Here is a 15,546-nt window from a genome sequence, read left to right as displayed (position 1 = left end):
TCAGCAGTCACCAATGTTCCACCCAGCGCAACTCCAGCAATCCCACCAGCCATGGACAGGACACCTCCTCCTATCACATTCCTCCAAAACTTCGGTGACCTTCTTATTGACCCTGATCCTCATCTTAGATGGCTTCACCCGAAGGACCTCTAGTGAAGAACCTGAAGGAAACTGTATGGGAAAGGAACAGTAAAAATATTGGACTTCAATATTGGGTTCAATATAGAACCAGAACATCAGCATTAAACCTGAAATTTGTAGATCAAAACAGAAACAAAGACGTTTTAGATATTCTTTACGGGCAATGAAGGGCAAAGCAACTTCTTCTTTCTAATGATATCTAATAATAAAAACATTTATACTCCTAACAAAGTTGTGTATATTTTTTTCATTTTGATGGCAAACGTGGAGTAAGGACTTACTGGTGCTCTGTTCCCCCTAGGCTTGCCACTAGGGATGTATTAAATTTGGTCCCGCTGCGAATTGGGCCTCTCTGGCTGAATTTACAAAGTCCGTTCTCACCTAAATGTTTGGTAAGCCTTTGTAAATTCGGCCAGAGAGACCGAATTTTTGAGACTTGCAAGACCAATCAGGGGAGCAGAGCTGTCAGCGCTTTACTAGTTGTATGTGTTCTTGGATAGAGTTTCTCTATCCAGGAACACAGTGTGAGTCATTCATAAATGAATGCAGCCGTGGGAAAAATCCTCTGATTTTTCCCATGGTTGCATTCATTTATAAATGCAAGCTGCATGACTCACTCTGAGAGGAGGATTACTGCGGCTGCATTTTTAAATGCAGCCGTGAGAAACCTCTTATCAGTGAGAGATCCCCGGGCACTACAGGTCAGAATGGGGGCTTGCCCTAATTCTGACTTGTAATGCCTGGGGATCGCTCACTTACAGGAGGATTCCCAAGAATGTAGCTGCGGTAACCCTCCTATAGTGATTTCCGGGATTTCCCATGGTTTTGCGTAATTTCGCCGAAATTTCGCTGACCCATCGGAACTTCCGGGAAATGTTGGAGAGAATACCAGAGGCATTCTTGCTCATCACTAGTTGTCACCCAGCTTACATTAGCAGTCTGTTCCCCTGGGCTCCTTTTATTACTTTCAGTAAGCGCTGCTAGGCCTCTGGTCCATTTCCTCAATTCTCTGTCTGCTCCATCCATTCAGTTTGTCCTCCACCTCATCTTCCTTTTTAATTTTAGTCTTAGCTCTCTTCTCCTTCTTTCCCTTTCATTCTACTCCTGCAAGTTTTCTTTTAATTTGGTCCACATCTCCAGATCTTGTAGATAGGAAAGTAATGGTAAATCTTCAGCTGCCGGTGCAGACTGATGAGGACATCAACCCTTATCAAAACCCCTATCACAGGCGTAATTATAGAGAGACTACCCTAGTGTATATGGACATGCTATGTATGTGTTCATCCATCTCAGGTAATGCATTTGAATGTAATATAAAAATCTAATAAAATCACATGAAACATATATGAAAAACATAATTACACTGTAAAAATAGAAATAAAAGTAAAATACTCTGTGAAGTCATATGTAGGTATCCCATAGCTCTTATTCCAAATGGCAACATCAAAGCTACAATGATAAATAAGTTATACATTTATTTAGATACAATATTTAATAAAAGTGTCAAACCAGATTTATTCAACATAATTTCTTGTTTGTGCTCTATTTGGATCTTTATTATACACAAATGAATTAGTTATCAGAGATGGATGAACACATATATAGCCCGATCCTACCCTACGGTGGTGCCTCCAGGAATAAAGCTAAGAGAGGGATAATTGAAGTCTGCATCTACCAATGGGTTGCCATAGGCTGGTGATCACTTGCATGTGAATAGCCGCAGTTCTTTACTTTTATCCTGGAGTGTAGCTTCTGCATTGTGTACTTTTGAAGTTTCCTCCTATTTTCCCTTCTGCTCCTTTTCCCATTTCCCTTGCTTCCCTTCCAAAATAAATTACATACATACATATATACATACATAATTCAATAAATCTCCAACTCAACCACTGATAATTGCCATTCTTCCCATTTTAGTCTGCCCAGCCATAGGGGGTCCCTGCAGAATTTTATAATACTTGTCACTCTCTATTGCTGGCCCAGGCAATGCTTCGTTCAGGTGCAGAATCTGCTGTTTTCTGTTTCCATTTTCTTGATGGAGTTCCCCCTGGTTCTCTCTCTGCCTTTACAGTCTTTTGATTGATACTGAATCTGCTACTTTAATTTGGGATCTGCTGGAGAACTTTGGGGAGAATTACCATACTTCAAAATGTTTTCATTCCATTTGATCTAAAGTGCTTTCCCATCACTTTTGGGAGTTGTCATGTGCTTTGGTAAGTTCTATATGTTTGGTATATGAAAAATAACTTCACTGGGTCTCTAAATAAATCAAAACATCAGTTTCTTACAATGGTGGAGCCATTATACTCACCTCTCTGGTGCCATGTGTGCCCCCCCTCATCTTTTTGCAGCCTTGCACCCCCCATCAATCAATCTGGCATTTGACTTTTTTAGAAATATTACAATGTATGTGACCCCTACCATGCACCATGCTTCCTTCCTCCAACCCATATCATACTACAGGACGCCATGATCTTATGTTTTATATTTTAGTATCAGGCAATGAGGGGTTTGCTGTTACTCAGTTCTGTTACCTGCTGGTCCAAATAATCCTGGAATCCCTGTAAAATGTTCTTCATCTGCATATAGTTTTCCAGGGAATAAGCCATCTGTTGAGGAAAAGAGATGCATGATATCACATTATCTTATTGCCACATAGATCTAATTACATTACATTTTGTTAGATTTACTCATGTTTAGTTATAAAATAGCCTTTGTATTACATATAGACAAATCCATCAATGAACACATAACTACTGCACATAACTTCTACCATTATGTGACATTTATTATTTCTTTTTTTTACCAAACGTGACCCCTTTTTTCAGTTCCCAAAAACCCATTTGCTTAATACCATTCTCAACAAATATACTGTGATTTAAAATCAGATGACCTAAAAAAAAAGAAATAAGGGTCTTGGACCAACTGCTGAAAATTACAATTGCACAGGTAATCCCATTTTATAAACAGGATATTTCATTAATCTAAAGTTTATGTGAAAGGATTATTGTTTGTAGCTTGCTGGGGGATGTTGTAAATTCATATTATGATTTTTACAAACATATCATGTTCTGATAACTGTCCAGGTAACACAAATATTTATTACTTACCTCCAAAGGGGAAGCAAAGCTGTACTTTTTACTCTGTAACATGGCCACAAATTCCTATAAAATAACAACTGATATCATAATCTGAGCTGAATCCGCAACCTAAGAATAGCTTGTAGATCCATCTTATTGTTACAGGCAACAGAAAAACTCTTCCACAGCTGACCAGCTTGAAAAATTTTCAAAATATGTGATATATTATATTTTTTGGACTCAAGCAGAATAAATGGGAGTAGGAGAAGAATAAATGGGAGTAGGAGAAGAATAAATGGGAGTACGAAATAAAAGACACGAAGAAGAGAAATGTTAGGAGAGAAGAGGATGAAGACAACCAGAGACAGAGACTGACCTCCATGTACTGTACAGTCCATAAACTGCCCTGACCACCACACCTACATAAACCCGATGGATATCTCATTCCAAAACCATGGCCGTAATATGGAATTTTTCACCTTTTTGGCTATAATCATCGTTCACATTTTGTGAGACATTTTATAAGATTTAGGTTGTGTCTCTGGGAATTTGCCCCCAATTGTGAGGTCAGGAACTGATGTTGGATGAGAAGACCTGGCTCACCATTCCAATTCATCCCAAAGGTGTTCAGTAGGATTGGGGTCAGGGATCTGTGCAAGACACTGTTGGCCCTGATTTATTAAAGCTCTCAAAGGCTGGAGAGGATACACGTCTATCAGTGAAGCTGGGTGATCCATCAAACCTGGAATGGATTTCTTCAAAGTCATTTACTATTTGCTAGAAAATGTTGTAAATCCTGGATCTGATTCATTCCACGGTCGCTGGATCTCTCAGCTTTACTGATGAAAGTGTATCCTTTGCAGCTTTGGAGAGCTTTCATAAATCGGGCCCCATGTATTTATGGAGCTGGCTTTGAACACAAGGTACAGCCATGGTGGAACAAAAAAATCACAGTGGCCCCAAGGTTGGAAGAGCACATATTTCTAAAATGTATTTTTATGAATGAGTATTAATAGAATCATGTAACTTCACCAGTCCTCTTCCTAGTGATGGACTGACCTTCAGTAGTCTCCCAACATGGCCACAGGTGATCTCTCTCCCTTTTTCATCAGATTTTTGGTGAAGCCAAATTCCTTCTATGACATCAGAGATGTATTCTCTTAGGTAACCTTTGAATTCGTCATCCATGTCTATAAATACAGAAAGGACTGCCATTGATTGGAAAGACAAGAGATGTCCGCAGATGGGAAGGAAGATTACCTGTGATCTGATTGCGAGATTGCGAGACTCTAGTCATTAGGACAGATAGCAGGGTGAATCTCCCTATCAGGAATACAAACCTTACAGGAGCTATAACCCATCAACATCCAAAAAAACATCCATTTTTTTACTCATCTTTTGTAATTGATGCCCCATAACTCAATCATAAAGGCATTGTAAGGGACTTACCCGTCCTGCGAGCCCACGGTGTCCCTGGGGATCCCAGGCACAGAGGGAGACGCCGCTGTAGAAGGCAGCATGGCCGAAGCTGCTGCTCTACTCGCAGCTTGTCTCTCTCTGAAGGCGGAGGGATCTGTCCTGGCCAAACTACTGTTCAGCCAGGCGGCATCCCTTGCATCCCTTCAGATGTGGTTACTGCTTATCCTGCTCTCAGCACTCCTTTGCATGTGCAAAGTACTGCACGTCCTATGGGTGCTGTGGGAAGAGGTGCGCGTGCTACAATGCTTCCCTCCTGTCCCCCCCCCCGAGGATGTGGCACTCGGCTGCCTCGCCCTGGGGCGGGACACAGTTAGTTTGAATTCCGTTAGGGATTCAGTTAGTCTCCTATCAGACGGTGCCAGGTGGCGCAAGGCCATTGGTCACTCTGGCCATTTAAGGAGAGCCTGTCCTGTGCACCATTGCCCGCTATAAGCCTCTGTGAACTCAGTGTGCTTGGGTGAAGACACGCCTCTATCTTCACATTACTTTCTCTATGAGGGTAGACAGAACAATGAAACCAATTCCTTTTAAATGTAAACTTTGCAGTACAGAGTCACAGGGCTTTCTGGGAATTTCAATTGCGATGTTTCCTCGCTATTTATATGACAATTTTTTGTATAGGCACCGTTAAGCCTCGCTTTCCTGATCCTCCTATGTAACTGGTGAGAGATGAAGACGCAGCAGTCACATAGGAGGATCAGGGAGGCAAGGATTAACAGTGCCTATACAAAAAATATCATAGAAATATATTCCTAATGTGAAACATATTGATTCTATTAAAATAGAATGGGAACAAATTATGAAATTATGAATAGGATATTACAGTTAGGAATTATCTGATGTATGCACACAGAATGGCAATTTTATCACCACATCCATTTTCAAAGCAAGAACCAAGAACTTAGAACTCATTTGGAAACATTCAATGCCAAGAAATATCACAAGATCCAATGGGATACATATAACAAGGCATAAAAATGGAAAACTGCTGGAGATACAAGAAAATCATTCAACAAAATGTGGATACATACCCTGAATCAGATACATCCTCACCTATGGTTATCATTAAATCCTGGTCAGGAAGGATGAACTAAATGTATCTTTTTATTTGCAATATTTATTTAGGTCAGTGGGAAAGGGTGCTTTCCCCAGATGAGGAGACACAGGTACTTAGACAACGTCTTCATTCTGCGGACAGGAACTATAGACCTTCCTACAGCTATAACCTTAGATTTATTATGACAAATCCATTACATTTTTGTATGCACAAATCTGTATTCAAAATGATTTCATTTCATATTCCTTTATCTAATCTCCTTGCCACTCTTAAGAATTTTACATCATATCTTTGACCTCAAAATAAATCAATCAAAATCTAAAGTCCTTAATGTCACAGTACCTGATCATATTGTATGGTTCTTGCATTTCAGTGTGTCCCTCACTTGGAATTTACTTGTAAAGGTGATTTGGCAGAATGGGTTCCTGATTTGGCAGTGGTATCTAGTGCCAACCAAACAGGCACACTTTATGTTAGACTTTCTTCCCTGTCTTTCCAAGGTTACAAAACACAATATGGAAGATTTTGACTTGATCTAGTCACCCTGAATCCATAATTATTAAACACAGCCTTATGTTCTCTTTAATCCTACCACCTAGTACTTAATGTACTGTACTTAATTGGTTTTACTTTATTGGGAATGTACCTTAATCAATTTCCTTACTTTATATATTCTCCTTGGCACGTATCATACACTTCATCATTCCTCATTTTGATTGTTTCTTGTTGCTCTAATATATTTTCAAATTTTCTAGTGTAAATATATATATAAATATATATATATATTGTGAGGGTTTAAGCTCAGGATTGCCTTTGCTGGGGTCAAAGAACACTTGTCTGGTTCATCCAATTCAGATCACACCGAGGTATTAGTTTTAAGCTGACTTGTAGCCAGGTTTATTGGAAGGTTGCAGATAAAATAACAGAAACAACAAAAGAAAACCCTGCCTGTCCGGCACTTACTATACATCAGACATCCCTATCAGCTGAAGGGCTTCTCCCTGTCAGCTCAAAACCAAGCTTTCAGCAACATTCTACTCACTTTTGCGCTAACTTACACAGACTGACTTGAGCTCACTCACCTAGATCGACTTTCTGAGTCTCTCAGCAGAGCTCCCTCACACAGGCCACCAGTCTGTGTCTCTCAGCTGAGCTCCCTCACACAGAATCCCTGTAAGTGTCTCTCCAAGCAGAGCTTCCTCACACAGAACCCCTGTCTGTGTCTCTCCAAGCGGAGCTCCCTCACACAGTCCACCTGTCTGTGTCTCCAAAACAGAGCTCCCTCACACAGAGCCCCTATCTGTGTCTCTCCAAGCAGAGCTCCCTCACACAGTCCACCTGTCTGTGTCTCCAAAACAGAGCTCCCTCACACAGAGCCCCTGTCTGTGTCTCTTCAAGCAGAGCTACTGACTGTGCTCCTTGCTCTATGGTATATCCCCACCCTTAGTGCTACTTCATTAATTACCGCACAGGTTAGAGTCTTTTACCTGCTACTTCACATAGTAGAGGGATCTTGGGCAAATATATCTCCCTTTCACCACCAATCCTGCCTTGGTGTCACAATATGTATATATAAAATTGTATGTATTATAACAATGTGCTATTAAATATTGACAAAGGTATTACCAAGTAAGTAGAACAATATTGGAAATGGGAAGGGGACATTTAAGATTTTAACTCCCATACCCATAGATTTTCAGGAGATCTCCACCTAATACTTTACAAAACCCATACCTAGAACAAGGTAAACTCATTTTAAAAGGGCTATGACATTGGCCCTGATTTATGAAAGCGCTCCAAGGCTGGAGAGAATACACTTTCAGAAGTGAACTGGGTGATCCAGAAAACATGGAATGGATTTTTTGAAAATCATTCTCTATTTCCTAGCAAATGTTTTGAATCCTGGACCAGATCCATTCCAGGTTTGCTGGATCACCCAGTTCACTTCTGAAAGTGTATTCTCTCCAGCCTTAGATCGCTTTCATAAATCAGGGTCATTGTGAGAACTCTATGAAATGAATGTTTTTCATCTATAAAAACTAAATTTAAACAGTAACAGGGGGTCAGAATTACCTGCCAGTCTGCCCTGCTTTGATTTAAGAAACTTGTTCCCCGGGTGGGGCAACAGGAAGCCACTGACAGATTGCGTCCTAATAACGTTCAGGAAATTGCGGTATTCAGAATCCATGCGCCTTCCCAGCTTCTGTAAAAATAATTTAAAAATAAACATGGAATGTTTTATTGGATAAGTATGTCTGTTCCAACTGTGAAACGCACCTCTGATTATGTATTCATTTATTGCCCCTTCTTTTTTGAATAGTTGTTACTCTTGTACGGAAAATGTTTTTTTCTATGAATGACTTTGTCAAAGTGATTAAGTGTTGCATATACTCATAATTTATCTATTTATATAAGTATTGCAGAACTAATATATGCTATTTGCTGTCATAACTACATCAGGATGTTTGACATCCTATTTGAAAACCATGGATGTTAATATAAAGTTTCCCATCCCCCTTTATGGCTATGAATAGAGAGTTGTTGGCTATAACAGACTCCATTGGACTTGCAGTGTATATGTGAGGATTTGTGCCCATTGGTGAGGTCAGGTGTTGATGTTGGATGGGAAGTCCTGAATTCCAATTCCTCCCAAAGCTATTCAGTAGGGTTGAGGTCAGGGATCTGTGCAGGACACTAAAGTTCTTTCTCCTCCCCAGATTGGCCCCATTATATCTCTATGGAGCTGGTGTTGTACACAGGATCACAGCCTATGGGGATCAGATGATCCCGTCATACCTCACTCTCATGCTGTAGGTAGGCATGTGCAGCTTCACGACCACAGCAGTCAGGATCCTGCCAGTCTCTCACCAGAAAATCCAAATGCTGAAAAAAATTTTTATAGATTCAGAGAAAAAATTTGGCTAAATTTGTGAACAAAACCATTGAAAATTTTGTATCAATAATAAAAACCTATATGGGCAGTTTGGCTCAGTGGCTTGCACTCCAGTCCTTGTAGCACTAGGGTTCCAATTATGAATTTTGCTCTCTGCTTGGAGTTTGTATGTTCTCCCAATGTTTGCTAGGGTTCCTCTGGGCACTTAAGTTTCCTCCCATATTCTAAACACATGCTCCCAAGGTGACCTTATGACTATGGTAGGGACATTAGATTGCAAGTCTCCTTGAGGAACTGCTATTGACATGACTATGGCCTGTGCATGAATCTGAGTAATCTAATATTAATAATTTGTATCTACCATCCCTGATTCTGATAATTATGTCCACCATAGCTCTACCATGCAAGTTGCCAGCTGCTTGACCCTCTATCATGCCTAATATATTCTACTAGCTGCCATATGGTCAGTAGTGGATATAAAAGGTAAACATGGATAAAATGAACTTGTCAGGGAGTTAAGTGCAAAGAGAATCTCAAAGATGATGAACATCAATTACCTGCAGATATTTTAGAGAAAATGACTCTCCTGTCAACTTGGCCACATGGAGATACATCTGGAATGAACAAAGATGAGAAATAAAAACAGATACGAATAATTAAATTCTTCAAACATCTTCAATATGTCTGATCCAACTTCTTCCACCAAAGTAGACATGATGTTATGGTTTCACAGTAGGGCTGAAGTGAGATTCGAAGGTAACAAAACAGAAGCAAAAATGGAAGGTAATCATTTTGACGAGAAAGGCGATGCATAAAGTTGGTGGCATCATAGTAATGTGATCTTACTTTTGTTTCCTTCTTAGAATTTTGCCTGGGTTCAAATAATATCAGCTATTGGATTCACTTGATTTGCTTCCTTCAAAGATCTATAATGTTAAGACTTCTTGTGACCATAGAGCAGCGTTGTGCAAACTTTTTGGCTCAGGGGACCTTCTGTCCTTCGACATCTTCTGGCAAAGGGAAGTAGGCTTTCCTGAAGATTTTGGTGGTGTTTTGCCCTATTCATTTTTTCTTCTATCCTGAAAAGTTCCTAGTTCCTACTGAGAAGTCTCCCAACAGAATGCAACCACTGCTTTATTGTAGGTATAGTCTTTGTCACACTAGGGGAGATAGAGTCTCTAAGGGGAGATATGGCTTGCACAAAAGTGGTGTGAGCCCTAAGAAAAGTGTGTAGTGGCACAGGCACGCATTTTTTGGGACCCGCGTATAGGGTCTTCCTGGGCACTCGCCACCGATAGCCTTCACTATTACCGTGCACTCTTCTTTTTTTACGGCTACACCTCTGCCTAAGAAGGGCCAAGGCACAAAATCTAGGCAGCAATTAGGTCTTCTCCAGGGCTTTTAGTGGTGAGGATGTTGCATTGCTGGCTGCTGCCAGGTTGAAGTCCCTGGGTGCACCAGGGTGGGCAGGATGATGCATGGTACCAAACCACCAGTTGGGAGAATTGTCAAGGAAGGCCGGGGTTGGTGTGTTTGTATTCATCCTCTGACTTGTGTCTGTCCACAACTTTATCTCTGAGATCTGCTGTCATGGTGTTTTGATGCTACATTAATAAAAATGATGACAATTTAACACAGGAGGGCAATAACATGGCTTGATGACCAATGAAGGAGGTGGTCACAAAATAGGACACCATGATTCCACTTATCGACTTTTTTATTTGGCTGAGGATTGTAACCAGTACACAGAGCAAAATACTCTTTGCTTGCTAACTATAGATATCATAATAAAATTGTGTGTTTTATGTAGCAGATAGTATGCGCACATACCTGGCTAAACACAAAAAGTAGAATTTCACATTTATAAATTTATTTTTACCCCAATGACCTTCTTCTGTGGAACCCCTGCAGTTTACCAGGTTTCACCACCCCTATTTTGGTGCCCTATAGAAAGAAGGTCCATCTGATGGTAGTAGTCAGAATCTCGCCCTTACAGTTACCTATCATTGGTGTTTACCTGCCTCTGCCAAGTGGTATCGGCCGTGAAAAAATGCAATCATCATCAAATAGAGATCAACTCAGCAACAACTCAGGATAAGAATTGCAGCCAGCGTGTCTGTTGAGGGATTGGTGGCTGTCCATGGACCTACTTGTGTTATTTATCAAAACATGGGATCTCACAGACCACCTACCTCCAGATAATCCAATTCTGTGCTTTTCAGAATGGCGTTAACATTAAATATCTGCAGAAAACATATAATATGACACGTTATTCATCAATTAATAGACACATCATAGTATGTAATATCTAAAGTCTAGAATAATTTACCAGATATGAGCTGAGCAGCATGGACAGTGCAGATAATTTAATACTGGTCTCCCGATCACCCTCAATATCCAGCGAGCCCTCCGTGTCCAGGACATACACTGCCAGCTATGAGGAGGAGGACAACGGTTACCAACAATCACTGAACCAAAATAAAATATGTTTCACCACTTATCCCAGAGGCTTCCTCAGTTCTAAGGAATGCCAAGAACATACCCCAACGTTTACAAGGTCTGTCTTTGAAGTAACAAGACTGATGTAATACCTGACTGTAAATGTTCTCTCCATTCAAAATGACACACCAATGCCGTCTTGTTTTCCACTAGTGCAAATCGTGGAGCAGATCAGTTTGTGATGTTTTTTTCCTTCCTGCATCCATTGACACAAAGCGTGTTCCTTTAATCACTAATTTCAATTTAGGAGAAAGAAAAAATTCCCAAGGTGCCAAATCCGGTGAATATGGAGGATATTCCAGCGTAGTAATGTGTTTGTCGGTCACAGAAAGTGCTGTGTGAGAAGGAGCATTGTCCTGATGAAGAATGAAACCATTTCCCACATTTCTGCCGTCCTGACTCTTTCTCTCAGCTTTGTCTTCCTTATAATAATGTTGGGTCACTGTTGTGTCTTCTGGAACCCATTCTGCCAAAATGACGCCTTCATGTCACAAAACACGATGACATGGCTGTGAATTTGGACTTTTTTGATTCTTGGTGACAAAAGTGTTTCCAGTGTCTGTGGTTTTGTTTCAGGATCATACTGGAAGATCCAGGTTTCGGCACCAAGCGATGACTTTCTGGAAAAGGTTCGAGTCCACCTCAAGTTGCTGCGACTCTCCGTTTGTTCTGGTGTGAAAAAATATCAAATTGACTCATTGCTCAACTTTTTTACTTCTCATGATTTCAGCACAAGAGGGGAATACAACGGCATTAAACAGTGATTGACCACAAACTAAATGCAGAGAGTGCCAACGTTTTCCTCCATGTTTGGAGAAGCGTAACCATTCATGGCAAGAGGTCAGAATCATCTCACTGCTTTGTGATTGAGATAGAAACACATCTCATTATTTCATAGACAGACCTCGTATCCAAGTGTTATCTGTATATACCTATAAATGATGGGGTATATCCCCGACACTGAAATCTGAGGTAGTGGAGAAAAGGACAAAGTCAGTTTAATATAAGTAACTTATACTTATTTTTTACATTCCTATCTGTCCCCTAGTGTCTTGCCTTTTGCCTATATTTGAAGCTGGAATATGACATTTATACGACATATGACATGAAGCTGGACATTTACCCTTCCAACATATCTTCTGGACCATGGAGGTGATAAAAAGCTCAACCGCTACCCTTTCAGGAAATTTGGAAGGTACTCAGTTTTGTGTCCCTATTACTCCTATATTACAGGTACTAATCCTGTGCCCAGCTCTGGGTTTGCTGAGGGTGGGACGCCTTCTCTCCACCATTGCAGGTAAGTAATATATCTGCTGAGAGATCAGAGCCAAAATTGATTGGCAGTAAAAAGAAACTGTAAAATTTGGACCCAGATTTGCTGTGATCCATTTGCTGCAGCAGTCAATTGTTATCAATCAATGCAGCTAGTAGGATGGCAGGACTAGGCAATAATGACCATTTCCCTCTAGAGATCTGAGGATCTTTGTACAATAAAGGTAAATATCAGCTTTTATATGATAAAATGCCTCCATCGCACCTTCTTCCCATCTCTCTCCAGGATGAATGGTTTGCTCCAGATCCAGATTCCCTTTGTGACGCCATCAGTACCTCTCCTCCATTCAAACCCTGTTAGGGGCTCATCCTCTTGCCCCAGACTGACGGGCTGACTTCTCTCCTACCAAAAGGAAATCATTATCAATCCAACACTCTCAGTATGTAAAAAAAATGAATAAGGTAGAGAATAGAATTTGCTATGGTGTCCCTGGGCTTTTTAGTCTGGATGGAAAAAGGTTACAGAATTGACTGTTATAGGTGTATGGTTTCTTTTTTCCCAGGTTTATAAAACTGCTTCATCTATAGCAGGGGTGCCCAACAGGTGGATTGTGATCTACCGGTGGATTGCAAAGGCAACGCGAGTGGTTTGCGGAGCCCTGCCTTTCAAAATAAACCTTACCGCGCACAGAGTTATTAGGTCCAAATACCATTCCAGCATTTGGAAGTCTGTTTTAAGCTGGCCACCAGCAACTACTATCCGGACTATGCAACTTTGGCTGATTCCATTCAGTTTAAGACTTCATCGGAGTAGGGTAATGGCCAAAAATATACAGAAATATAAAGTCAATTCAATATATATATATATATATATATATATATATATATATATGTATTGTTGGTAGATCATTTTGACTTGGTCATTTTAAAATTAGCTTGCAAGCCAAAAATGATGGGCACCCCTGACCCATATGGTAAAGCTTATCTTCAAGCAGATAAAATACAAGCAAGTATGTCAAGTTTCTTTTAAGATATTTCAATTATTTGAGGAATGTCAGACACATTTGTTTGTGCTCTGCCATAATAAATATACCATTCATTATTTTTCAGTTCAAGCAGTGTAGGTATTGACTTGAGTTTTACCTGCAGGAGGAAGAAGCAAAACAAGAAGCTCAGTTATACTAAAGTTCATCAGTCTGTTGCTGATGGTCATAGTGTGCTCTGTAGAATAGCGGTGTAAATCTTAGGAGTTGCTTGTTGAAAATGCAGTTTGTGGATTCTTTGGCTGCCATATATGCATTTCATCTGTCTATTAGGCTATTGGAATGGACAGGAGGTCTACTAACTAACTAAAACTTATTTGTAATACTGTCGGGGCCATAATGTGTACAGATTACAGGGCTGTGGCTCTGCTTAGTCTGATAGACATCTCTATATGCTATGGATGGGTTTCCTCACCAGGCATTGGAGAGCTCTCAGGATATAATTTAGTAAAATGGACTTTCCTCTTCTCTTCTCCCCAATCACACAGATGAGGCACAAGGGGAACTCCGACACTTTGCTGCCCAGGAAACATCTCTGTGCCACCGACTCATCCAGCTGCAACCTCCCACCACTGTCTGTGTACACCAAAGGAAGGGCTGAGGGTGGATCCTAATAAGACAAAAAGTCATCGGTCATATGGGGGATCATTAGTACAGAGGATGAGAGGAACCTCATGTTATACCTAAAACTAGATCTTAACTGCAGCTTTCTCAAACTTTGTGGCTGGGGGAAGGGCCCAGCAGGGTGCTGTACATAATGTTCTGAAAAGATAATGCTCCCTGCCTCAGTACTCTTTTCAAGAGCCCCAGACCTGATGCAAACATGGCTCTTGGAAGGAGTTATGCAAGCATTAAAAAAAACCTCCCTAGATAACACCCATATAGGATGCTGATCCTCCATGATAGATTAACAGAATGGATGGGGGCAGAGAGGACTACAGGCTCTTGGATGTCCTCCAGCCATGAATGAGGTAGGTCTATCGGGGCTCAGCTTTATTGTCATTTGTTATTAAATTCCATTACATAGTAGGGCCAGAATTTTTTGGTTTGCAATACATACGCTACTCAGCAGTCAAACCAGGATAAGAGAGAAAGAGGAAAGCACAGGAGCCTTCAAACACAGCAAATCTGTTTTCTCCTATACCCAGATTCTATATATTGGAATGTTTCACCCTAAAATCCAGTTGGACCATATTCTGCAGCCTTTAGATGAGCTGGTTGTTGGGGTAGATCGTACTACATTTGGGGCATTGCTAACCCAGCCACTGGGGTGTCCCGGCCATTGGTTATACAACCTCTATGGAAGGTGTGACCACACGTGGTGAACTCCTGATCTGAGAGCTGAAGATCCTGGAGACACGTGGAACTGTATTATCTTCTTCCAAGCGGTGGAAATGAGCAGCATTTTGCTGAGACATGGAAATCCTAAAAGAAAAGACAAATGTTATCCCAAGACAGAGCAGGGACAGCACCTCCAGCCTAAAATACATAGAAATCTGTGAACATTCATATTGGATGTGAAAAAATTTGAGTAAATAAGTAGGAGCAGAAGACTTAGATTGCTGATAATAGTATAAAAGGATATTATTAGGTACAGTATTCATAGGAAGAACAAGAACAAACTGATCGTACTTAAAGCCTCCTTCCACCTGGATAGGGCAATATTCCTTTACTTTTATTCCACTAAAAAAGTGCTCCAACCCTTGAACATTAGAATTGGTAGACTTACATTCTGCTGCCTTTGTTCCCCATGACACTCTCAGGGGTTTTTCCTTTGGCTTGGACCCTGTAAAACAAACTTTGTTTATTATATGGGAATGAAACCAAAAGCAGGTGAGCAGGAAATATAAACCCAGTGCAGGGAGGGTTTGTGTGTTTTGGGAGAGGTTATATATGCTGACACACCTGCAAAATGATAGCAACAGCGTTCAGAATGATCAGCACACCAATGTACCAAGATGTGTAACAACAATATCTTACAGTATGATTATTAAATTATTATTAAACAGGGTTTATATAGCGCCAACATATTACACAGCGCTGTACATTAAATAGGGATTGCAAATGACAGACTAATACAGACAG

The 15,546-nt window shown here is 40.6% G+C and overlaps 1 protein-coding gene across 1 annotated transcript; it reads right to left on the bottom strand.

The window, feature by feature from the left end:
- LOC140334691 (RING finger protein 112-like) lies at window positions 1-15,268 on the bottom strand. The gene is made up of 13 exons (XM_072416932.1): window positions 15,191-15,268; window positions 14,757-14,886; window positions 13,877-14,071; window positions 12,684-12,821; window positions 10,977-11,081; window positions 10,840-10,890; window positions 9,205-9,261; window positions 8,551-8,637; window positions 7,828-7,957; window positions 4,278-4,408; window positions 3,249-3,302; window positions 2,673-2,747; window positions 1-171 (listed from the first exon to the last, which is right to left on the bottom strand). The coding sequence occupies exons 1-13, from the start codon at window positions 15,211-15,213 to the stop codon at window positions 1-3; spliced, it is 1,347 nt and encodes a 448-aa protein (XP_072273033.1). The 5' UTR covers window positions 15,214-15,268.
- Window positions 15,269-15,546: the final 278 nt, after the last annotated feature.

Source organism: Pyxicephalus adspersus, chromosome 7, assembly GCF_032062135.1.
Source record: "Pyxicephalus adspersus chromosome 7, UCB_Pads_2.0, whole genome shotgun sequence".
Taxonomy (NCBI): domain Eukaryota; kingdom Metazoa; phylum Chordata; class Amphibia; order Anura; family Pyxicephalidae; genus Pyxicephalus; species Pyxicephalus adspersus.
Note: the sequence above shows the minus strand (reverse complement) of the source record. Positions and strands in the feature narration are given on the sequence as shown.